Genomic DNA, 22,502 nt, shown 5'->3' with positions numbered 1-22,502 from the left:
AGCCCAGATAGAGAATCTCCTCCATTTGCTGGAATATAGTCTTAGTGGAGGGTTTATGAGAGGACGTTGGTATACAAGTCAGAGGGTGAGAAGTCATGAAGCCTGACATGGGATGGAACTGGAGCAGCCAAGCTGTCAAATTGAGGGTGTATAAAGCGGGATGAATTGAGCCAGTGTGTCAAGAGATCTGGTAGTGGGCCCAGAAGCCAAGGATAGTCTAGGAGAAGAGGCCAGAGAAAAGGGAACCAAACCTGACTAGGCCAGTAAGGATAAATGAGGATCAGTTTGCTTCCCAGTCGTTTTGCTTTCTGAATAACCTTTGGTAGGAGAGGAAAGCATAAAGGAGACCCAGGGATCAATTGTGAACAAGTGAGTCTGTGCGACTCCCCTGGAGGGGGAATGAGGGAGAAATAGCTGCTGCATTTGACGTTGATCAGGCTGGCAGAGAGATTGCAGCAAGGCTGTCCCCATCTGCGTAAAAATCTGCTCCGTTATTTCCGGTTTCAGAGACCACTCGTGAGGCATCAAGATTGCCCGGCTGAGCTTGTCTGCCATCACGCTGGTTGTCCCTGGAATGTGCATTGCCACCAGAAAACGCTGGGAAGATATTGCCCATTTCCAAACTCTAATCGCCTCTCGACAGAGTGGGTATTGATCTGGTTCTGCCCTGTTTGTTGATATACCATACTACAGACTGTCAGATTGTATCGCAATAGTTCCCAGAGGCAGAAGGTCATGAAGTGCTTGCAATGCCAGGAGCACTGCCCTCATTTCTAGAATGTTGATAGCAGATGAGCCTCATGATCTTGCCACATGCCTTGGACAGTCCTGCCTAGATAATGCCCCCTACCCTGTGACGCATCAGTGGTCAAAAGTAGCAACGGGCTGGCGAGGAACAAATGAAGCACCCATGGTTAACTGACTGGGTAGAGTCCACCAAATGAGGTCCTTCTTGCAAGAGTCAGCAGTATGTGAGGAGATAATGGTAGGTGCTGAAAGGACCACTGGGACTACAGCAGCCACTGAAGAATCCTCATGTGTAGTCTAGCTAGCGGTACTAGTAAAATGGTGGAAGCCATGGTCCCTAGAATCTGCAAAATAGTCTTAGCATTGACCTTTCGTAAGGGAAGAATACGTTTAATCTGAAGAACCAAATTCTGTGCTCTTTCTACAGGAAGACAAGCAAACATGTTTACTGTGTCCAACTCTGCACCTATAAAATTCACAGATTGAGAGTGCAATAAGGCAGACTATTCCCAATTAATAGAAATCCCCAACTGGGCACAACGTTGTATGGTAGCATCCCTGGTCTGAAGTAGATGCCTGGTGAGGCGGTCAAGAGCCAGTCGTCCAGATACAGAAACACCTGGAATCCTCGACATCTCAGGTAAGCTGTCACTACTGCCATACATTTGATGAACACCCTGGGGGCTGTGGCGAGACCAAAGGGCAGAGCACAAAACTGGTAGACGCTCTGTTCATTTTTATGTGGTAGTAAGCATCTTGGAGATCTACTGAACACATCCAATTGTCTTTCTCTAATAACGGAAGTATATACTGCAGTGTCACCACCCAGAACTTGTCCTTGACTGATTCGTATCTGCTGAGGTCAAAGATGGGCAACCAGTCCCCTGCATGTTTTGGCACTGAAAAGAATCTGGAGCAGGTTTCAGATCCTATTTGGTCTGCTGGGATGGTCTGGATGACGCAAAGTACAGTTGTGTACACCTACCATAAATGTAGATGTTAGAGTGTCTTCACTGTTGCAGTCATGACTGTAGGGTTCTCCACTGCCGGCAGGCAGCCCTCGGTCGGCCAGAATCCCAAAGTCTGGGTCCGGCGTCGGCTGTTCAACCACACTCCCTGACATCAGAGCTCCAGGAGTACAAAGCTGACGGCCGAAGCCATCTTCTGCAGTCTTTCTTGCCCCAGATGTCAGGAGTCCCAAAATGAAAAAGGTCCCATAACCTTTGCAAATACACCTCAGAAGAATGGTGAAAAAAGGAAACACAAGTAAAAATAAGAGGGGACAGGAGGGAGGGAAACCCAGACTGCAACAGTGAAAGACATGCGAACATCTACATTTATGGTAGGTGTACACAACTGTACTATGTTCATAGTGTTTCACTGCTGCAGTCATGACTGTAGGGTAGAATCCCAAAGCTGAAAGGGAGGTGGTCATAAAGAGGAAGGGGCAGCTAAAAGGCCCTGCAAGACTGCAGAGGCAAAGCCTGCCCTAGACTTAGAGTAGAGAGGTAGATTGTAGTGCTTAGAAAAAGTATGCACTGAACTCCAAGTTGCAGCTTCCAAAATGTCCTTGGAAGGAACTCCCCTGAGGAAGGCCGCAGAAGTGGCAGCAGCTCTGGTGGAAAGAGTCTATATACTCCCTGGGATTTGCTTTCCATGGTGAGAACAAAATCTGATTCCATGAGCAATCCATTTAGAAATGGTCTGTTTTGAAATGGCTTTACCTTGGGAACTTGAAGGATAAGAAAAACAATTGTGCTGATTTTCTGATGGCCTTGGTTCTGTTCAGGTAAAAATGTAGTTGTCTGTACATCCAAGGAATGCAAGATCCTTTCCCCTTTATTTTGAGGAGTGGTGAAAAAGGTTGGCAAGTGGATAGTTTGATTTAAAGCCACTTTGGAAACCACCTTAGGCTTGAAGGTAGGATTAGTCCTCAAAGATACCCGGTCTTGAAAAATAATATAAGGTTCCACAGCCATAAGAGCTTGTAACTCTCAAACACTCTTGGCAGAGGTTAGGGCTAACAGGATAGCTGTCTTCCAAGATAAAAACTTGATAGAAGAGGCAGCAGGCTCAAAAGGAGGCAAGGTTAGTTTTTCCAAAACATAGTTGAGATCCCAAGCAGGAATGGGAGGAGATCTAGGAGGTCTTAAGTTCTTAGCTCCTCTGAGAAATTGTCACATGAGCTGGTGGGAAAAGATGGGAGGTTCTGTATTATAATGAGCAGAAATAGAGGCATGTATCTTAATGGAAGAGAAAGAGACCCTTATGTAAGAGATCTGTCAAGTAAAGTAAAATTAAAGTAATGTTAGGAAGAAGAGGATCAGAATCCTGAGCCTGCATCCAGGAACAAAATCTTTTCCATTTTCCTGCATAAGATTTTCTAGCGCTAGGACGTCTGGCTTCTAAAATGACATCCATAACCTGCTTGGGCAGTAAAGAAGAAATCAAAGGCCCTGGATTAACCAGGCCGCCAGGCTGAGAGTTCTGACATGAGTGTAGAACCTGACCCTGATGCTGGGACAGAAGGTTCGGAGATGGAGGTAAAACCCAAGGGGGCTCCAGGCATAGGCTTTTTTAGAGTTGGATACCAAAACTGCCGGGGCCAATTTGGAGCCAGCAAGATAATCATCTTGGGCTTGTCTTGTTGTATCTTCAATAAAACCCGTGGAAGAAGAGGAAGAGGCGGAAAGGCATATCCTGAGAGGTTCCTCCAAATGAATGACAGGGCATCCACTTTCCAAGCTTCTCTGTGGAAAGTCCTGGTGCAAAAATTCTGTAGTTGATGATTGAGATGGGATGCAAAGAGGTCTATGCGAGGACATCCCCAGACTGCTGTTCTCATCTTGAATATTTTGGTGTCCAGCATCCACTTGTGTGGATCCGAAAGGTTTCTGCTCACTGTCTGTCAGGACGTTTCGTTTCCCTGCTAGAAACTGAGCTTGAAGATCCAGATTGCAAGCTAGAGCTGTGTTCCATAGATCCATGGCTAATCTGCAAAGGGGGTAGGAATGAGATCCCCCTTGCTTGTTTATGTACCACATAACTGTGGTGTCTGTCCGTATTAGTAGTTGTCCTGGTTGCAAGAGATTCCTGAAGGCCAATAGGGCTTTCTGAACGGCTAACATTTCCTTTAAGTTGATATGCAGGTGCTTCTGATACTTTGTCCAAAGGCCCTGCAGACAACTGCCCTGAAAATGGGCTCCCCAAGCATAATCCGAGGCATCTGTGGTTAGAATCTGAGTGGCAGGAGGCAGACGGAAGGGTTTCCCTTTGTTTACAGCACATGCCCTGGACCACCAAAGAAATTCCTTTTGAAGGCAAGGAAGGACGGAGATCAGTATGTCCAAACTGTGGCAATGCTGAGACCATACACTTTTTAGGTACCACTGTATTTTCCTCATGTGTAGTCTTGCATATGGTACGAGAAGGATGCAGGAGGCCATGTAACCCAAAGCCTGCAGGAATTTCCTTGCAGATGGTTGAGTTAGAGTTGCCAAGGTTTTGAAAGTTGAAGCCAGCTGTAATTGTTTTTCAGATGTCAGAAATGCCATCTGGGTTGTGGTGTTTAGAAGTGCACCCAGAAAAGTTATCTGTTTTGATGGTGTCAAATTTGACTTTACAGAGAATCCCAGGAACTTGACGAGGTTCTGTACAAATTCTAGATGCTGGAGTAAGACATCCTTGCTGTCTGCCTGAATTAGACAATCGTCCAGATAAGGGTAAATTTGAATTCCCTTGAGTCTGCAGTAAGCTACTACTGGAGCCAGGCATTTGGTGAAGACCCTGGGTGCAGTAGACAATCCAAAGGGCAGCGCAGAGAATTGAAAGTGCCTCAATCCGGCCTTGAACCCGAGGTATTTTCTGCGATCCTGCCTGATGGGAATGTGTAAATATGCCTCCTTAAATGCATCTTTGGACAGCATTGGAAGTAGCTGCTGTAGAGTAAGCATCTTGAATTTTGGAATCTCTAGAAAGGTGTTCAAGACAGACAGATCCAGAATGGGTCTCCATGAGTTTTGCTTCCTTGGGACTAGAAAGCCGAGTAAAAACATTTTCCCATCTCTGAGAGGGGAACCAGTTCTATGGCATTCATAGCCAAAAGAGCTTCCACCTGGTTTAAGGCCTCCGTCTATTGACGTTTTGGAAGGTCTGGCCATCCGCTTGGCCTTAGCAAGGTATGAAAATGGAATTTGTAACCTCTTAAAACCACATCCAAAACCCATTTGTCTTGGGTTATTTGAGTCCAATTTTGATAAAAAAAAAAAAAAGTTTTCCTCCGAGAGGGGCTTCCAGGCAAGAAGTTCCTGTAGCCCAACAGAGGGAGTCATTGAGTTTCCTTTGAGATTGGGACCTGTCCTCACCTCCCCTAGGGGTGTTAGCAGCCCACTGTCTTGGTCTATAAGCAGCTTGTGTTTGAGGCCTCCCTCTGGAGCATCTATATCAACCCCTCCGAGGCCTGTCTGAAGTGGGAAAGGACCAATTCTTTTGAAGGCCAATTCCTGCTAAATCTAGGTGGCTGTACTTGTAAGAAATCTTTAACTGTTTGCATGGATTTCGCCTTATCCTCCATCTTTTTAAATCACCTCTTCAGCTTTTGATCCAAACAAAACATTATGCTGAACAGGAGCATCCAATAATTTAGCCTTTACTTGTTCAGGTAAATTTTGTTCCTTTAGCCATGCATGCCTTCTAATGACTGTGCCAGAGGCCGCAGCCCTACAAGAGGCCTCCAAGGCATCAAATCCAGTGTAAACCATGCTTCCCAACCTGTTCAGTGGCATGCAATAAGTCATGTAATTCCTTATCTGTACAGGCAGAGATGGCAGACTAGAGAAATTGCTGGTATTTAAGCATATGAAACTGATAGTTTAAAGCCCTAATGGACAATGTAGCAGAAGTGTACACCTTTTTGTCCCATCTTTTTAAGGATCGAGAATCCTTTTCAGTAGGAATGGGATTTTTGGCAGAAGCGGCCTTAACTCCCTTAGGACCCTGAGAAATGGTTTCAGGGTCAGCAGCAAGGTTCTTGTATAAAAACTGATGGGAATCAGGAACCCATCAGGCTTAACAGGAGCAGGAGGAAGAGAGTCAGGGGTTAAGTTAGCCTCCGAAAAGGCATCATCCACAATATCCAAAACAGGAGGAATAGCCAGGGGTCTATGTTGGGGAAGAAGAAAATCCCTCAGTCTTTTCTTGGATTCCGAATACTCTTGTCCTTCCCAGTGGAAATGTTCCCTCATTTCATGCAAAGTTTCCCCAAAAGAGAAATCCTCAGGGGGGAGAAGCTGAAGGAATGGATTCTTCAGCATCAGAATCCTCATAAGGAGGGAAAGAATATTCCTGATCAGAAGAAACTGAGGAAACAGAAGCCTGATCTGAAGAATCATAATATACATGCTGCCTTGGCCTTTTGTCTGGAGGGGGATGTGAACCCCTAATCATAGTAAGTAAATCCTCCGCCATCTTGAGTAACTGTTTGTGACTTGGGAGCCAGTTCAGAAGAGGCCTGTGTTGAAGTCTTTGATTTAGGAGTCTTTGCCTTTACTAGTAGCCGAGTAGGCCTGAAAACCACTTCGGAAGCCGGTACCTGCACAGTGACTCCGGACCCATCCGAAGGTCCTGCAACAGAAATATTTAAAGGCCTGGTTGGCTCCTCATGAGAGTCCGTTTCGGCCGTCGGTTCTGAAATGGCCGACGAAAGGGGCTGCAAAAGCGCCTCACTGACGATGGCCGAACCTGAAGCTGGCTCCGCTTGTGCACCATCAGATTTGGACCTCGGAGACCTGTCTTTATCCTTGCGACGTTTGTGAACTTCAGTAGCCGGGACTGTATCAGACGACATTTTGTAGTTAAAGCGCCTACCGAAGTAATGAAAAGCAAAATCGTACCTTCGCTTAATTGTACGTTGATTGAATCTAGCACAAAACAGACAACTAGCTACGTCATGGTCAGGGCCTAAGCAAGGAATACAGTAAGAATGAGAATCCTTGAGGTATTTGTTTCCCACATGAAATACAATTAACTTTTTCTGACATCTGAGTGGAGCAAGAACAAAGTTTCCCCAACGGGGTACTTAGCTTTGAGTGGAGAAGAAAGTCTTCGGACCGAAGAAAATAGAAAAATTAGTCAGGCATCAGCCGACCGGCACTTGCGAACTGCTATCACCGCACGGCAAGAAAGACTGGAGAAGATGGCATCAGATGTCAGCTTTGTACTCCTGGCGCTCTGACATAAAGGAGCATGGTTGAACAGCCGACGCCGGACCCAGATTTTGGGATTCTGGCCGACCGAGGGCTGCCTGCCGGCAGGGGAGAACCCTAAAGTCATGACTGCAACAGTGAAACACGATGAACATCTTGACCACCTCCACAGTTGCCTGATCCCTGTGACTGGGTGGAACATCCTGGATCCTCTTGGGAAAATAAGGTGGAAGAGAAAAGGGTATGACAGCCTCTGGTAATTCTTTATACCAATTTGTCTAGAGTGATACTTAGCCAGGCTTTTGGATACAAAGAAGTGACCCCCGACTGGCTCCAAAGAAGCACACAGTCAGGCCCCACATCAGGAGCGCTGGTAAGGCCGGCCTCAAAACAATCACGGCCTCCTTGGTTTTGCAGTCCGCCCCTGCCTCTGAAGGAGTCACCCTGTGCATCTTTGCAAAACCTCTAGGACTTCTTGAGCCACATTTTACCACCCCTCTGACCCTTAGGGTATGGTCTAGAGGGGACAGTAAAATGCACTCCCAGAGCAGAGTGTTTTTCCTTCTTGCTTGCACCGGTTGAGTGTCCTTTACACCTTGGGTCCAAACAATGAGTAACTGAAGCGGGCGTTGGTAATGGTGGACTTGAACGGTTCCGCAAAATTACACAAACGCATCCAGGAATGACGCCTTAAGGAAATTCCTGAACCCGCTGCTCTACTCACCCCATCGGCAGCATACGAAATACGGCTCATGCACAAGCTGACAATAGAGTTCAAGCTGGACAACTGGGCAGACACATTGTCAGGGACCCCCTCAGTACACAACCTGTAGAGAATCTCCTAACTTCTTAAGATTTCTCTGAAGCCTCATGAATTGTGCAAGGCAGTTCAGCGATCTAAGAGTAAATGCCACTGAAGAGAATATACGCTTCCCATATCTGTCCAACATTCGAGACTCCTTATTTCAGCAGATGAACAGAAGTCTCTGCTACCTCCTCCTTAGTAGCTGCCACCACCATGGCATCTACGGGAACACCTAAATAAAAATTCCTTTTCACTGGGTGCAGAAAAACTTATTTGGTCTCCTGGGGACTGGCTCTATGGCATCAGGAGTATCCCACACCTTCCAACTAGCTCCATCAGTTCGTCAAAAGGTGGAGATGACCAAGGGGCTGAGGGTTGAGACCCGAAAGCCTCCAGGTCAGTCGGAGGTCAAAGACTCATCCTGGGAGTCTACATGCTTCCTCTTACATGTTCTCTTCCGTGGGGGCTCCTCTGAAGGATATTCCGGGGGGGTCTCGGAAGAGTGGGGGGTCACCAGCCGGTGACACCTAAAGCTGCAGACCTCTGCTGTGCAGGGAGGGAGTAGGAGCTAAGACAGAATAGATGCCTTGGGGGGGTTGGGGAGTGTTGGTACCCCTAGTAGGAGCTGAAGATTGGGACAGCACATCTCGAATGCCGACCTCTCCTACTCCAAAGACCACCTCGGCTCCAAAGAGGCAGAGGATGCCAACAGTTCCAGAGCCATCGGCTCAGAGATAAATGTAGGATCCAAACTTGCCGATGCACTGAGGGAGGCTCTGAACCAAAGAGGTTTGGTTCCAGGCATCCCGGTCAGGGCCAACTGGGAAGCTTCTGCTCCTCACCACAGACAGCAATGAGAGCTCTGAAATAACCACAGGGGAAGCTGGAACAGAGGGTTCCACCAGCAGTACCAAACACTGGCTCCGAAAGGCCAGCATGGCTCAGAGGAGGAATCACAGAAGGGGGCATAACTGGCTCAAGTGGCTCCGGAACAGACTGGGTCAGAGCCAACAATTTCAGTAAGGTAGACTACTTCAAAAGTCTCAGCACTACCCTCTCTACATCATCTTCCAATAAACTCCTGGAAGACCTGGAGGACAGAGTAGAATGGGATCTCTGCAGTATTGGTGACTTCAATGTAGGGGAGACCAGTAATGGTTCCGTAGACCTGCTCTGTTGAAAACTCAGTGGTCAGCTCAGAGCTACTTGGCACCAACCCTGTAATCATAGTACAACTCTCAATCGGCTCTGAACTCTGTGGTGCTGAAGAAACTGCTGTCAGGTTTAGTAATTTTAAGACGGGGCTCAGAGACACCAGCCGGTGCCAGGGAGGGCCTCTTAGAGGACTTAGACTTTTCCTTTTTAGATCCCAGAGATCTAGCAGAGGAGGAAGAGCTAGCCAGATCTTCCTCAAAGGAGAGTTTAAGGAGACCTTTTAGACGAAGCTTATGTTTTCTTTCTTGCAACACCCGAGCACTAAGTGGCAAAATATGCAAGCTTCCTGTAAGTAGATGGCCCCAAGACAGTAAATGCAGTTACTGTGGCCATCCATTTTAGAAATCTGTGAGCATTTTATGAAGCCAGATGGCTTATGGTCCTTGCTTTCCTTAGACATTCTCACAGAAGATCAACTCCCATACAAGACAAAAGGGAGGACTAGGTCCTCCAACTTAACGGGCCTAGCCCATGAAGGAAGAAAGGGAAACTAGGTCCAACTAAAACAGACCTAGGGAGGACAAAAAAAGTTTGAAAGAGCTGCACACACCAACATGAATACAGTCTCAAATGTAGAAATTACTTCAGAAAATACAAAACCTCGTTCTGGTTTGCAACACTAAAATCAGCAAAAAAGTTATGACCTATAACTATGCAACACATCCTACCAAAGCTCAAAAGGCACCTACAATAATATCCAATTATCAACAAGTATATTAAATGAGCAAAAACCTGCACACAGAATACAAAGTACTAAACAGCCAAAGGCCAACTGTACTTAAAAGAAATTGCACACAACGGCGCACTAGTAAAACGCTAACTATCCTAACTGCAACTACACTAACTATACAAAGCTATAATTTAATAAATTTGAAGACTTAGCCAGAGCCAAAGAGGAGCACATCCGAACTAGTCGATGCGGCAAATGAGATCTGGGGATTGTACTGGTGCACCATGGGATACCCACCTAGCCACGAGCAAACTAGAAGTCTTCCAGCTTGTAAATAGGCAGAGTTGGAGCAGAGGATTGGCGCCACTCCCATATGTAAGAATGGAGGCGAGATAGGACTACAGAACATTCCAAGTTACGCACATCATTACAATGTAAAAATGTCCACTCAGAGCACAGATGCTTTTGCACTTAAAGTTAAGTGAAACTGTTACACCACTAGAGCTTCAAACAAATTGTAGTGGATGTGATCGCCACAAAACATACGCTTTGATGATGCGGGAGATCGAAGTCAGTTTCTCCAGCACAAAACTCCACAAAAGGAACAAAATGCTTATTGGTAGTCTCAAAAGAACAGTATCCTTCCAAAAAAACAACTAACATACACCTTAATGCTGAAATGGCTGCCAACTGAACATTAACTGACAAGTCACATGGATTAGAGTCAGTTTAGAAAAAAAAACGTGTTCCAATACAGAAGGTGCAGAACTGTGACAGGGTCAAAGCAAATTCAATGTCCATATGGAAAAATAGCTCCATTTATTTATTTCTTCTTAGTATGTTTCTGGGAAAATATAACAATGTAAAGCAAAAAGGTAGGGGGTTACTGGCCATCAACTAAAGGAGGAACACTGTAGCTGGATTTGGAGGACAGAACCGCAGATAAAGCTGAAGGCATGGGGACAGGAGGACCATGAAAGGATGGAGACTGAAAAGCTCCAACAACATGAGACACTAAGAGGAAACCATACCAGTCAAGGCTGAAATAATGCTACTTGTGTAAACCAGGTTATCACAAAAATTAGAAAATATAGTAGTCTCTCAGGGATTGCTGCCCCTGGGAGTGCTCTCTCAAGCTGTGAGACAAAGGGATAGAAGCCACTGTACTTTGAAGTGCAAAATGGTTGTAGAAGGGATTTTCCCAGAAACAAGTTTCCACGTTACAGAATGATAGGTTACTTCTGTAGCATCAGTAGACCGTGCCACAGCATACTCAACTAGTGAGTTGTACTTGTCAGGAATATGGCTTGTTACCAAGATGCGATTCCCCAAGTCCACATGCTTGGACACTACACATAGGAGTAAGACTCCCTTTGTTTGCAAGCATCTATCTTCATGTTGGCAAAGTGTACAGCTTCAACACCCTGCAGCAAAGTCCCAGAAGGCTTGGAAACTGAGAACTGCCTTTTTTTCTAGGACACAACCGACGCCGGACCTAGACTTTGGAATTCGGCCAACCGAGGACCCGCCTGACGGCAGGATAACCCATCTGTTATGACTGCAGCTGTATGCACGATGAACATCTGCCTTTTTCTAGGACACTGATGCAAAAACTTCTCGATTTGTCCAGACACGGACAGTTTGCCCTTGAAAATCCCCCCCACGCCAACCAAATAGAAGCATCCATGCCTGCCATAAGAGGAGTAGGACTCTGGAAAGGGCTACTCATACCCGATTGGGAAGATTCATCCATCACTGCAGGTGGAGCTTTCCATAACATAAAATCACAGGCTCAAGAATTTGGGAGACCTACCCGTGTCCACTGTAACATGTGCAATACCTGGACTAGACTACTTCAAGGACTGTCACCAAAAATCAATAAGGCCTTGGAGGCAAAGAATAAACCATACTCAGGAAAAAACAAGGCACCACCAACTAATGAAAACGAAAAAGTGAACCAGATAGAGTTATCCGAAAGCTCTTGATGGTACTGATGATAAAACAGTCCGATGACTGACGAGAAAACACCAGATTGAACCAAAATCCAAGACAAAAATTTAATTGAGCGCTTTTCGTTTGCTCGATAAGCAAACTTCTTCAGACAAATTTCACACTGCCACAATGCACTATTTAAATACTGAATCATTAAATAGTCAATTAGTGCAAATTGGAAGCAATAAATGCTAAAAGGTGCATGTAAATAAATTAAAATAAAAATGAATACGTTTAACATCCAAAAAATAACAAGTTCCTAAAAGAAAACAAAATAGTGCAATGAGTAACATTAAAAATAAAAAATAGAACTGAAGGAATATATTAAAAGAATATATGAAAAATACATAAAAATAAAACTATCAATTAGAATGAAACAACTACACTTATTACAAGGTTATAAAATTTGAATGCGTTGCCTACCACTGTGTAACCTACATACATACAACCGGGCCTCATTAAAAAATTATGAAAAAAATTAATATAAAAATATAATTAGAAGTTTAATAAAAACCCACTAGTTACCTAGTACATATACTAAAACCCCCACTGTTGGCATTCTTTCCTAAAAAACTAAAACATAAGTATAAAATATATTCTATGAAAATCAAAAAGGACAGGCCATTATGCGTTTGTAATGGGCCTATCTTTTTAGACTTGTAAACTGGAGATGGAACAAGCTTCATTCAGACCTGGGGTGTGATACGCCTCTAATCTAATCTGCCAGTGTAATTAGAGTTCCAGTAACTTAAGCTCCATTGGCCTATCCCTAATGTCCTGGCCAACCTGGTCTATCGCAATGAATTTAAACTGGTGAGTTGGAAAATCCAGGATGTGCTTAGCAAGAGCATTGGCTTCCTTATGTTTTCTTATAGCGTACTGGTGTACGTAAACACGCTCCCTGAACTTGCGTTCGGTTTTACCTACATAGAAGGCCAAGCAATTTTGACATTGAGCTAAGTAAACAAGCATCCTGGAATTACAATTAGTCCTATATTTTAGTTTAAATTCATGTTCAATTTTTTAGGTGCAAGACCCAAATTGCAGCGCCAATGGCAGAATTGCCCCAACCAGAGGAGAACCAACCGGTAACATCGGTAATTCCTCTAGCACAGGATACTACTATGTGCATAGATGATGAGGTTGATGTGTCAGCATCCTCCCCTTTAAATTCAACAGATAATGATTTGGACTTTAACGTGCAGCAGGGCCCAGTCATTAGTACGAACACCCTAGGTGATTTCAAAGTGTATAAGTTTTCTAAAACACCTATCACCATAGATATGGCGGATCCAATGGCTAAGGGTCATACTTACGTACCTCAACACCTGGACTTTGTTAAAGCTATTATTGATGTGAAAACATTCACTAGGAAACTTAACTTCCAACTTATGATGGGAGGGGGAGCTTACACTGACGAGTCTAGCCAGTTACATGTCCCTAGTACTTTTAATCCACCACTTCATCCACTTTTGGCTACCTTTGAGCACATTTGTGAGGTGGATATCAGGTGTTACAAAAACAGGACGAAGCAACGTGCTTCGCATATTAGCACTATTGAAACTGATTGTATACATGCTCTTCGTTCTAATAATTTACGTATTTGTAAACTGGACAAAGGCAGGGGCATAGTGATTTTTGATAAGGAGGATTACTTTGACAGAATGACATCGTTACTTGACACTCCTGCTTATGCATTAAGCTCTAAAAATGAGATCAATAGAGCATACAGGGCCATCAAGGATAACTTTGAAGAGATGTTTCTAGAGGGCAGGATTAATCAAAACTTATTATATGTCAACTTCTTATCCTAGGTTTCCGTACTTTTTCGGTATACCAAAAATTCATAAGAATTTAATTGATCCCCCATGCGTCCTTTGATTGATGGCAGTGGTTCTCCCACTTGCGCCTGTGCCAAAGTGGTTGACAATACATTACGGAAATAAATCAATACAGGAGGTGCAAATCTGTAAAGACTCGTGGACATTCCTATCTAAAATTAATGAGTTGCGGTATCAGGATCACCTTAACCTTCTCAACGTGTATGTAAAAGATCTATACACGTGCATCCCTCATGACATAGCGGTTGAGTGGGTTTGTGACAGGTTGAAATCCAGAGAAGCCTGCGACTATGACATCTTGTTAGTAGGTGAACTTCTGGGCATGATATTATCTAAACATTTTTTCATGTTTGGGGACAACTACTATTTACAAATCGTTGGAGTCGCCATGGGTTCACCCTGTGGTGCCAGTGTGGCAAACTTGGTTATGGCTCACTGGGAGCACCAATCCGTTTTTAACCATCCATCATATACGGAACACATAGCGTATTACACACGCTATTTGGACGATATTTTCATTCTTTTTAATGGGAATGAGGCTCAAGCTACCGAGTATGTAAACTATCTTAATCGTACCACTAATTTTTTGGTGTTCTTAAACCTTTAGTGACACGAACATACCGTACCTTGACATCCTGTTAGTTAAGGACTCAATGGCTGCTTGTTTTATAGCAAAGATCCATAGGAAGCCCACTTATTCTAACACACTCTTGCACTTTACAAGTTGTCATCCGTTTACACAGAAACGTGCAGTTAAGGGACAACTTGTAAGAGCTGCCAGAATTATTAGTAGGGACGATGATTACACTGAGGAATGTTCAACTCTAAAAAGGATGTTTGAGTCGAGGGTACCCCACTAAATTAGTTGAGGACCTAATAGGTGAAGTTTCACTGAAAAGGAGGTCCAGTTTTTATGTACCTTTACTGCAAGTTAGGAAAAATGTCGATCTAATAACACCATTGTCTTCGGTCAATGTGGTCGGTGAAAATGAGGATACCTATGCTGTGGACAGTACCAACTTATGGCACATTGTCAAAAAAAACTGGCACTTGTTCAGGGCAGACCCAGTGGTGTCTTCTAAATTAGGCTTTATGCCTAAAGTGACATACAGGAAGGCTAGGAATCTCAAATCTTGGTTTGAGTTGAAACCACCACCCACTAGGTCTCCGGGTATGTTCAAATGCCAATCTAGTAACTATTGCAAATTTATTATTGAATCTAATAGATTCATAATTAATAAGCATGAATTTAAACTAAAATATAGGACTAATTGTAATTCCAGGATGCTGGTTTACTTAGCTCAATGTCAAAATTGCTTGGCCTTCTATGTAGGTAAAACCGAACGCAAGTTCAGGGAGCGTATTTACGAACACCAGTACGCTATAAGAAAACATAAGGAAGCCAATGCTCTTGCTAAGCACATCCTGGGAGGAGGCGACACCAGCTGACGCCGGACCCAGACTTTGGAATCCGGCCGACCGAGGGCTGCCTGAGGCAGGATAACCCATAAGTTATGACTGCAGTTGCATTCTTGAAGGACATCACCAGTACGCTATAAGAAAACATAAGGAAGCCAATGCTCTTGCTAAGCACATCCTGGATTTTCCAACTCACCAGTTTACATTCATTGCGATAGACCAGGTTGGCCAGGACATTAGGGGTGGGCCAATGGAGCTTAAGTTACTGGAACTCTAATTACACTGGCAGATTAGATTAGAGGCGCATCACACCCCAGGTCTGAATGAAGCTTGTTCCATCTCCAGTTTACTTGGTATCTTAAGTCTAAAAAGATAGGCCCATTACAAACGCATAATGGCCTGTCCTTTTTGATTTTCATAGAATATATTTTATACTTAGTGGGGGTTTTAGTATATGTACTAGGTAACTAGTGGGTTATTAAACTTCTAATTATATTTTTATATTAATTTTTTCATAATTTTTTAATGAGGCCCGGTTGTATGTATGTAGGTTACACAGTGGTAGGCAACGCATTCACATTTTATAACCTTGTAATAAAAGTGTAGTTAAGTTTCATTCTAATTGATAGGTTTTATTTTTATGTATTTTTCATATATTCCTTCAGTTCTACTTTTTATTTTCAATGTTACTCATTGCACTATTTTGTTTTCTTTTAGGAACTTATTTTTTGGATGTTAAACGTATTCATTTTTATTTTAATTTATTTACATGCACCTTTTAGCATTTATTGCTTCCAATTTGCACTAATTGACTATTTAATTGGTGATGTTTCAGTATTTAAATAGTGCATTGTGGCAGTGTGAAATTTGTCTGAAGAAGTTTGCTTATCGAGCAAACGAAAAGCGCTTAATTAAATTTTTGTCTTGGATTTTGGTTCAGTCTGGTGTTTTCTCGTCAGTCATCGGACTGTTTTATCATCAGTACCATCAAGGGCTTTCAGATAACTCTATATCTGGTTCACTTTTTCGTTTTCAAAGAATAAACCATGTCAGCTTGTGACGGAATGAAATCAAGTGTCCCAGAAACTGTAGTCTAAAGGGCTGATGAGTACTGCATAGTGTGCCTGGGATGCAGACTGAATCTAAGCAGCTGCAAAGGCTCCAGCTGTAAGGCAGGCAAGCAATCTAGAAGTCAGTCATTCAAGCAAGAAAAATGTTTGCCCCTTACAGCCCTTGTTTGTTACAAATACAGCAACGCACTTTAATACCCCTGGGCCTGTGGCAAGATCAAATAGAGGGTTCTGAATAAAATGGGACTAGCTTCTTCCAAAGAGGAAGTTACCTCCTGGATTCAGGGTTTATCCCAACAGTTATAAGCATTCTGGAGGTCCAAGCAGCACATCCAAGGCTTCCTTGAGAATACAAGAATTTAGTTTTCTTAGATCCAAAATAGGCCTGAACTACTTTGTTTTCTTCTTTACTATAAATCTGAAGTAGTACCCAATCCTTTGTCTGTGAAACAGACAGCTTTTCATGGAGTGAGACATTGAACAAGGGCATAGACTGGGGCTTCTCTGTGTGATGCAGACTGCAAACCATCTGCACATTGTTATCTTATCCACTTATCCTAAGCATGTGTTTGATGGAGGATTCTACTGCCACTAAAGACAGTCGGGCAGTGCATCAGGGATTCTCCTGCTGATCTCTGGACCACAACCACCCTATTGCTGCCAGGTATCCTGCCCTCAGGGGGGCTGACTTTTCTGAAAGTTAACAGTTCTGGTTTCTTCCAGATTACTTTTTCTGGAACACTGTGGCCAATGAGGATCGAGTCCTGAAAGAGTGAATTCATAAACTGCACTGGTGAACTCTGCAAAATCTGAACTAAAGCAAACATGCCAAAGGTCTCATTAAAATTCTACTGTGGATGGTCCTCCAGGAAAGGACTGGATGTATACACCTGCTTCCCATGGCAGACCATAAAATCTGTGTTCCTTACCAGAAAATGAAATGTTGGGCTCTGATGGACTGGAGCATTTTTAAGGAATGCTTTTGAAATTCAAGAATCAGGCCTGGGAGTCTCCAACCATTAGCTGGAATTTTTTTGGTTGGGGGGGGGGGGGGTTAGACAATACTATCCAGTTTCTCAAAGGTTATAGTGGGTTTGCATATGCTGTATTGGTGGCAAAAAATACTTGCAAATTAAAGGGAGAACCACCCAAAAGGTTTGCTAGGTGGACTGGAAAGACTGCTACAGTGCCCTGTGTGGAAAGGATACTGTGGAAGACCATCTCACCCCTTGCAATATCATTTTTAAGATCTCCAAAAATTAGGGGTAATCTTGGGGCAAGGCAGCGACAGGCTCATCCCAGTCTTAAATTAGGCATCAGGGAGGTGTAGTCTTGCTCTTATGCCTTCTTGCAATCTTTGGAGGTGAAGTACAAAATATGAAGCATGTCTAAGCTAATATCAGACTGCAACACTGCAGAGGCTCTTTGCTGCCTTCCCCTGAACCATAAGTGAGATAAGATCATTAAAAAAAAAAAAAAGAGAGAGTTGTGCTGTATGTACTTGTGTCCAACTAAACAAAAATTAAATGGACTACAGATAGGGGTGCCCAAGACCGTGGTACCAAAGTTGGCATCTACTGCATACCGGGTATGAAGAGCAGCAATCTATGCAACTGGAAGGCTGATTTTCAATGACATGGAGAGGAGAGCCCCGAGGTGCAGACAACCTCATTGCCTTTAGCAACATGGCTACCAAAGGCACTGACAGCAACTCAAACTATAAGCTCTGCTGGTGGGTTTCCCCATCACCCCCATATTCCCTGGCACTGCTTAAACTTGTTTAACCTGCCCACCTTAACAGTAAACAGAGCTCCTCTCTTTCTACACTGCTGATGCCAGAATTATTTCTTGGGATCCTTGTGCTTATTTAAAAAAAATAAAAAAGAGAGACCTCCTAGAGTACAGATTAGCAAAGATTACCCTCAGCAAACCCAAAAGCACTCAACGAAAGGAACATTATATATACAGAATCAACAATATGACAATGGTTACATAACCATCTGGAGCAAGAACCCACCAAATTACATATGCACTCAAGTCACTGCACCACAGGTACCAATACGATTCCACCATAGACCACAGAGGGTAAGTGACCAGAGACGTACCTCCATAGACTATATGAAGACACACAGATTTCAGTCTAAGGCTGGTATGAGCCTAGCACTGAGCAACATATAGCAGCATATTACCTTCACCAAAGATGACTATGCCAACAAAAGAACAGATTTTAACAATTGACAGTTTCTAGTATCATTCAAAAGGGGGTCCAATATTTTGTCAGCATGAGAAGACAGTTAATGGGCCATGTTGCTTTTCCAAGGATGGTCTGCACCTTTCCCCTCACTCTGGAGAACATCTGTGCAGTTACAGACGCTGTTTAAAGCTGCAGCGTACCCTAGAAGTGCAAGGTTTCAGTGCCTTCCACACTTCTGGACTAGAAGCTGCACAGACTGGGACTACAAGTGGAAGTGTCTCAATATGCATTAATAAGCGGGTCTGTATGAAATCGACTTTTTGGAAAATCAAATCATATGGTCGAAACCATTTTAGACTTTCAAAAAGTTGAACATAAATAAAACACTATGAAAATCTTGGGGCAATCCCCCACACAATTACATCTACAAAACTCTGACGACACACTACAGTGGGGAGAAGGGAAAATAATCCTTACTGTACCATAATCTCCATACAAATGCTTCAACTTTTCTGAAAGTCTAACATGTGGTCTCATCCATATCACATAAGACATTCCGAGGAGTCTAATTTGAAGGGGACCCATAAGAATCTCTAGGCTAGTTAAACAGGATGACATACTGGAAATTCTCTATGTGCAGGTCATCATAGATGAAACCCAAAACTATATCTTAGCAATCTAGAGGTAATGATCCAAGTCTGAAGAAACTCTTTAATCATACTCAGCCCTACTAGAAACTGTCCTCATCCAACCTAACACCTTACTAATGGGAGACTACCCTTCCAAAGACTGGAATCCTACATGGTCTCAAATATTCAGCCAAGATTTCTGGACTGTATTTACAAACACCCTTAAGCAGTCAGTACACCCACTATAAATTCCAGCATACTGGGTCTTGTACACACAAATAGGGACTACTACACCTCCAATGTCATTTCCTCCCTGGTAAGGTCTGACCGTAAAGCTGACACTTTGAAAATAAAATCAACTCGGCAACCCAGTAACACAGTTAGGAACTATTCCAAGCAAAAACATCTTTTGTTAAGCGATAGTTTGTTAAAATTCTATGCCCCTCAAAACTCAGACAATACAGCAGGCTATGCAGAATTGTTCACAGAAATTCTGTACAACCAGGTCAAAGGTATAGAGTAAGCCCAAAATTAACTCCAAAAGCAAACCACCATGGTGATATCAAACATTAAACAGGTTATACAACAAAAGGAAAAAGAATCTTAGCTAAAATTAACTTCTATAAAGATACGCTAGGGCTGAAATGGTGGTCAATGGTGCCACATTCAATGACCCAGACAATATAGCGAATTTGCCATCTGACAAATTGTTCCACCTTTACCCACCACTCGCCCCCAGCTACCTTCCAAGAAACCACCAAAAATAACCCCTCCAACCATAGAGGGTGTCCTGGATTCACTCAACAAGACCAAGAGAACAGCCTCAAAGGTTCCTGATAATATTCCAGGATACTTCTTGAACAGTCTAAAATATGACCTGCCAGAGCCACTTTATACATACACACCCACACGTGCAAAATACGAAATTGAGTTTTGCAGAAATGTAATTTCGATGAGTCAAAGTAGACCTATATTACAGACACAGACACAGACACAGACACAGACACAGACACAGACACAGACACAGACACAGACACAGACACAGACACAGACACAGACACAGACACACACACACACAGACACAGACGCACACACAGACACAGACGCACACACAGACACAGACGCACACACAGACACAGACGCACACACAGACACAGACGCACACACAGACACAGACGCACACACACACACACACACACAGACACAGACGCACACACAGACACAGACGCACACACAGACACAGACGCACACACAGACACAGACGCACACAGTTTTAATCACACTGAACTGACTTGAGAAAATTCAGAGTAACCTTGTACTCCAGAATTTCTGGGGCTTACCTGTGTAAAATGAGGAATCTCCATTACTGAACAGGGATTTTGTTTGTGAATCAAAACGAAGCCAAAGTCCTATACCGAGTACAGCTGTTCCAGCAAGCTACAAAAAAAAAAAAGCAAAGTTTTACATTTCTACAGTTATGATCTGCCACAAAAACTTGCATTCTTACAAAATTTGTGACAGCACATCAATGAACTTTATGTACAGATTACATAAAAAAAAAACAGATTTGTACATGGCAAGTTATGCAAGTATTCCTTAGAGGTAAAAGTGAGTGCTAACAGCAAGACATCTGTTAACAGCAAACATTTTTTTAAATCAACCACAGAAACATATCTGCAATTAACTACAGTACATATCCAGCTACCATCACTGACAGGATCCATTACAAAATGCTGCGGAGCTTGGGATGTTGAGCACTATAAACAAGAATATTGCAGATTGATGAAAGGCACAGCCGTCAACCAAACTGGGACAAAGAAATAAATTGCAGTTTATTAAAATTTTAGCACTATATTAAACTGAAAAGGACATGAATATACATTTTCTGAAGCAAGTGTTTTCAGTACAATTCATAGACTTTTCTGCAAGTCATCAGTTTTAATCCAAGAAGGTGCCTGAAAAGGAACAATTGTGTGTTAAATGTAGAGGAGTTCTTGCAACATCTTTATGCCACTAGCATATGCCACTAATAGTTGCTTTGTCTTTCTGAAGGCTTTGTTTCTGTTCAAGTAGAAGCGTAGCTGTCTGTGTATGTCCAAAGAATGTAGAATTCTCTCCCCCTTATTCTGTAGATTTGGATATAAAGTAGGCAGATGAATAGTTTGGTTAAGGGCCACACTGGACATTACCTTAGGCATAAATGTCGGGTTTGTCCTCAGAGAAACCCTGTCTGTATAAAAAATATAAGGTTCCACAGCCATGAGTGCGTGTAGCTCTGAGACCAGTCTTGCAGAGATTATTGCTAGGAGCAGAGCTGTTTTCCACGATAAAAACTTTATATCAGCTGTAGCAGCTGGCTCAAAAAGGAGGCAGGGTGAGAATTTCCAAAACATAACTAAGGTCCCATGCAGGTACTGGTGATCTCCTTGGAGGCCTCAAGTTTTTGGCTCCTCTGAGGTACTGCCTCAGAGGATGAGAAGAGATTAGTGGCTCTGCATTGTAATGAGCAGAAATGACAGAGGCATGAATTTTAATTGATGAAAAGGAAAGGCCTTTGTCCAGCATCTCAGTTAAGTATTGCAAAATCTGAGGAATATTTGCTACAGCTATATCAATTCCTTGTGCCTGGTTCCAGGCACAGAATCTCTTCCATTTTCCAGCGTAAGATTTTCTGGTACTAGGCCTTCTGGCCTCCAAAAATGACATCCATTACAGCTTTAGTGAGAGGCGCGTTTTGTATCACTACATTATCCGCCATGCTGGAGATTTAAGGTCTTTAATTGGCTGTGCAGGATCCGATTGTTTTGTTGGGATAGTAGATGAGGTATTTGAGGTAAGGTCCAAGCCAGGCATCGAGACAAGTTCCTTAGGATTGGGTACCAGTGCTGGCAGGGCCAGTCTGGGGCAATCAGTTATCATCTTTGGCTTCTCTTGTCTGACCTTTAAGAGTACCTTGTGGAGGAGAGGCAGTGGAGGAAAGGCATATACTGCTAAGCTTTTCCAACTGAAAGCTAGGGCGTCCACTTTCCATGCTAACCTGTGATAAGTCCTCATGCAGAATCTTTTTAGTTAGTAGTTGTGAGGAGAGGCAAATAGATCTATATCCGGGCATCCCCATTTCCTTATGCTGAAGACTTGTGGATCCAGCTGCCACTCGTGCAGATCCATGAGGTTTCTGCCTAGTTCGTCTGCCAGAGTATTTATCTTTCCTGGCAGGAATTGTGCCTGCAGATGTACTTGGTACGTCAATGCTGTGTCCCACAAAGTCATGGCTAGTCTGCAAAGGTGGTAAGAATGAGTGCCTCCCTGCTTGTTTATATACCACATGACCGTGGTGTTGTCCATCAGTAGTTGTCCCGGATGAAGTAGGTCCTTGAAGGCCGTCAGGGCATTCTGAACAGCTAGCATCTCTTTTTGCTTGATATGTAGATGCCTCTGGTTTGCGGACCATGTGCCTTGAATAAATCTTCCTGCCATGTGGGCCCCCCAGGCATAATCTGATGCATCCGTTGTTAATGTCTGCCTGGTTGGGGTAAAGTGAATGGCTGTCCCTTGTTCTGGTGACAAGCCTTCACCCACAAATGAAACTCCTGTTGCAGGCAAGGAATGAGGGTAAATTAGGGTAAATTGTTTCCAGGCTGTGGCAATGTAGAGTCCAAACACCTGGGTACCACTGAAGTTTCCTCATATGCAGTCTCGCATATGGAATTAGAATGC

At 43.4% G+C, this 22,502-nt stretch overlaps 1 protein-coding gene across 1 annotated transcript in view; it reads right to left on the bottom strand.

Annotated features, from left to right (window-relative positions):
- Nucleotides 1-22,502, bottom strand: part of CD9 (CD9 molecule) — a 629,923-nt gene that overhangs the window by 491,721 nt on the left and 115,700 nt on the right. The window contains exon 2 of the mRNA XM_044087176.1: nt 20,126-20,222. Within this exon, the coding sequence (XP_043943111.1) occupies nt 20,126-20,222 (97 nt within the window). The remainder of the gene's footprint in view (nt 1-20,125; nt 20,223-22,502) is intronic.

This window comes from Protopterus annectens, chromosome 11.part0 (assembly GCF_019279795.1).
Source record: "Protopterus annectens isolate FY-2018-M chromosome 11.part0, PAN1.0, whole genome shotgun sequence".
Classification (NCBI taxonomy): Eukaryota; Metazoa; Chordata; order Ceratodontiformes; family Protopteridae; genus Protopterus; species Protopterus annectens.
This window is presented reverse-complemented; position numbering and strand designations above follow the sequence as displayed.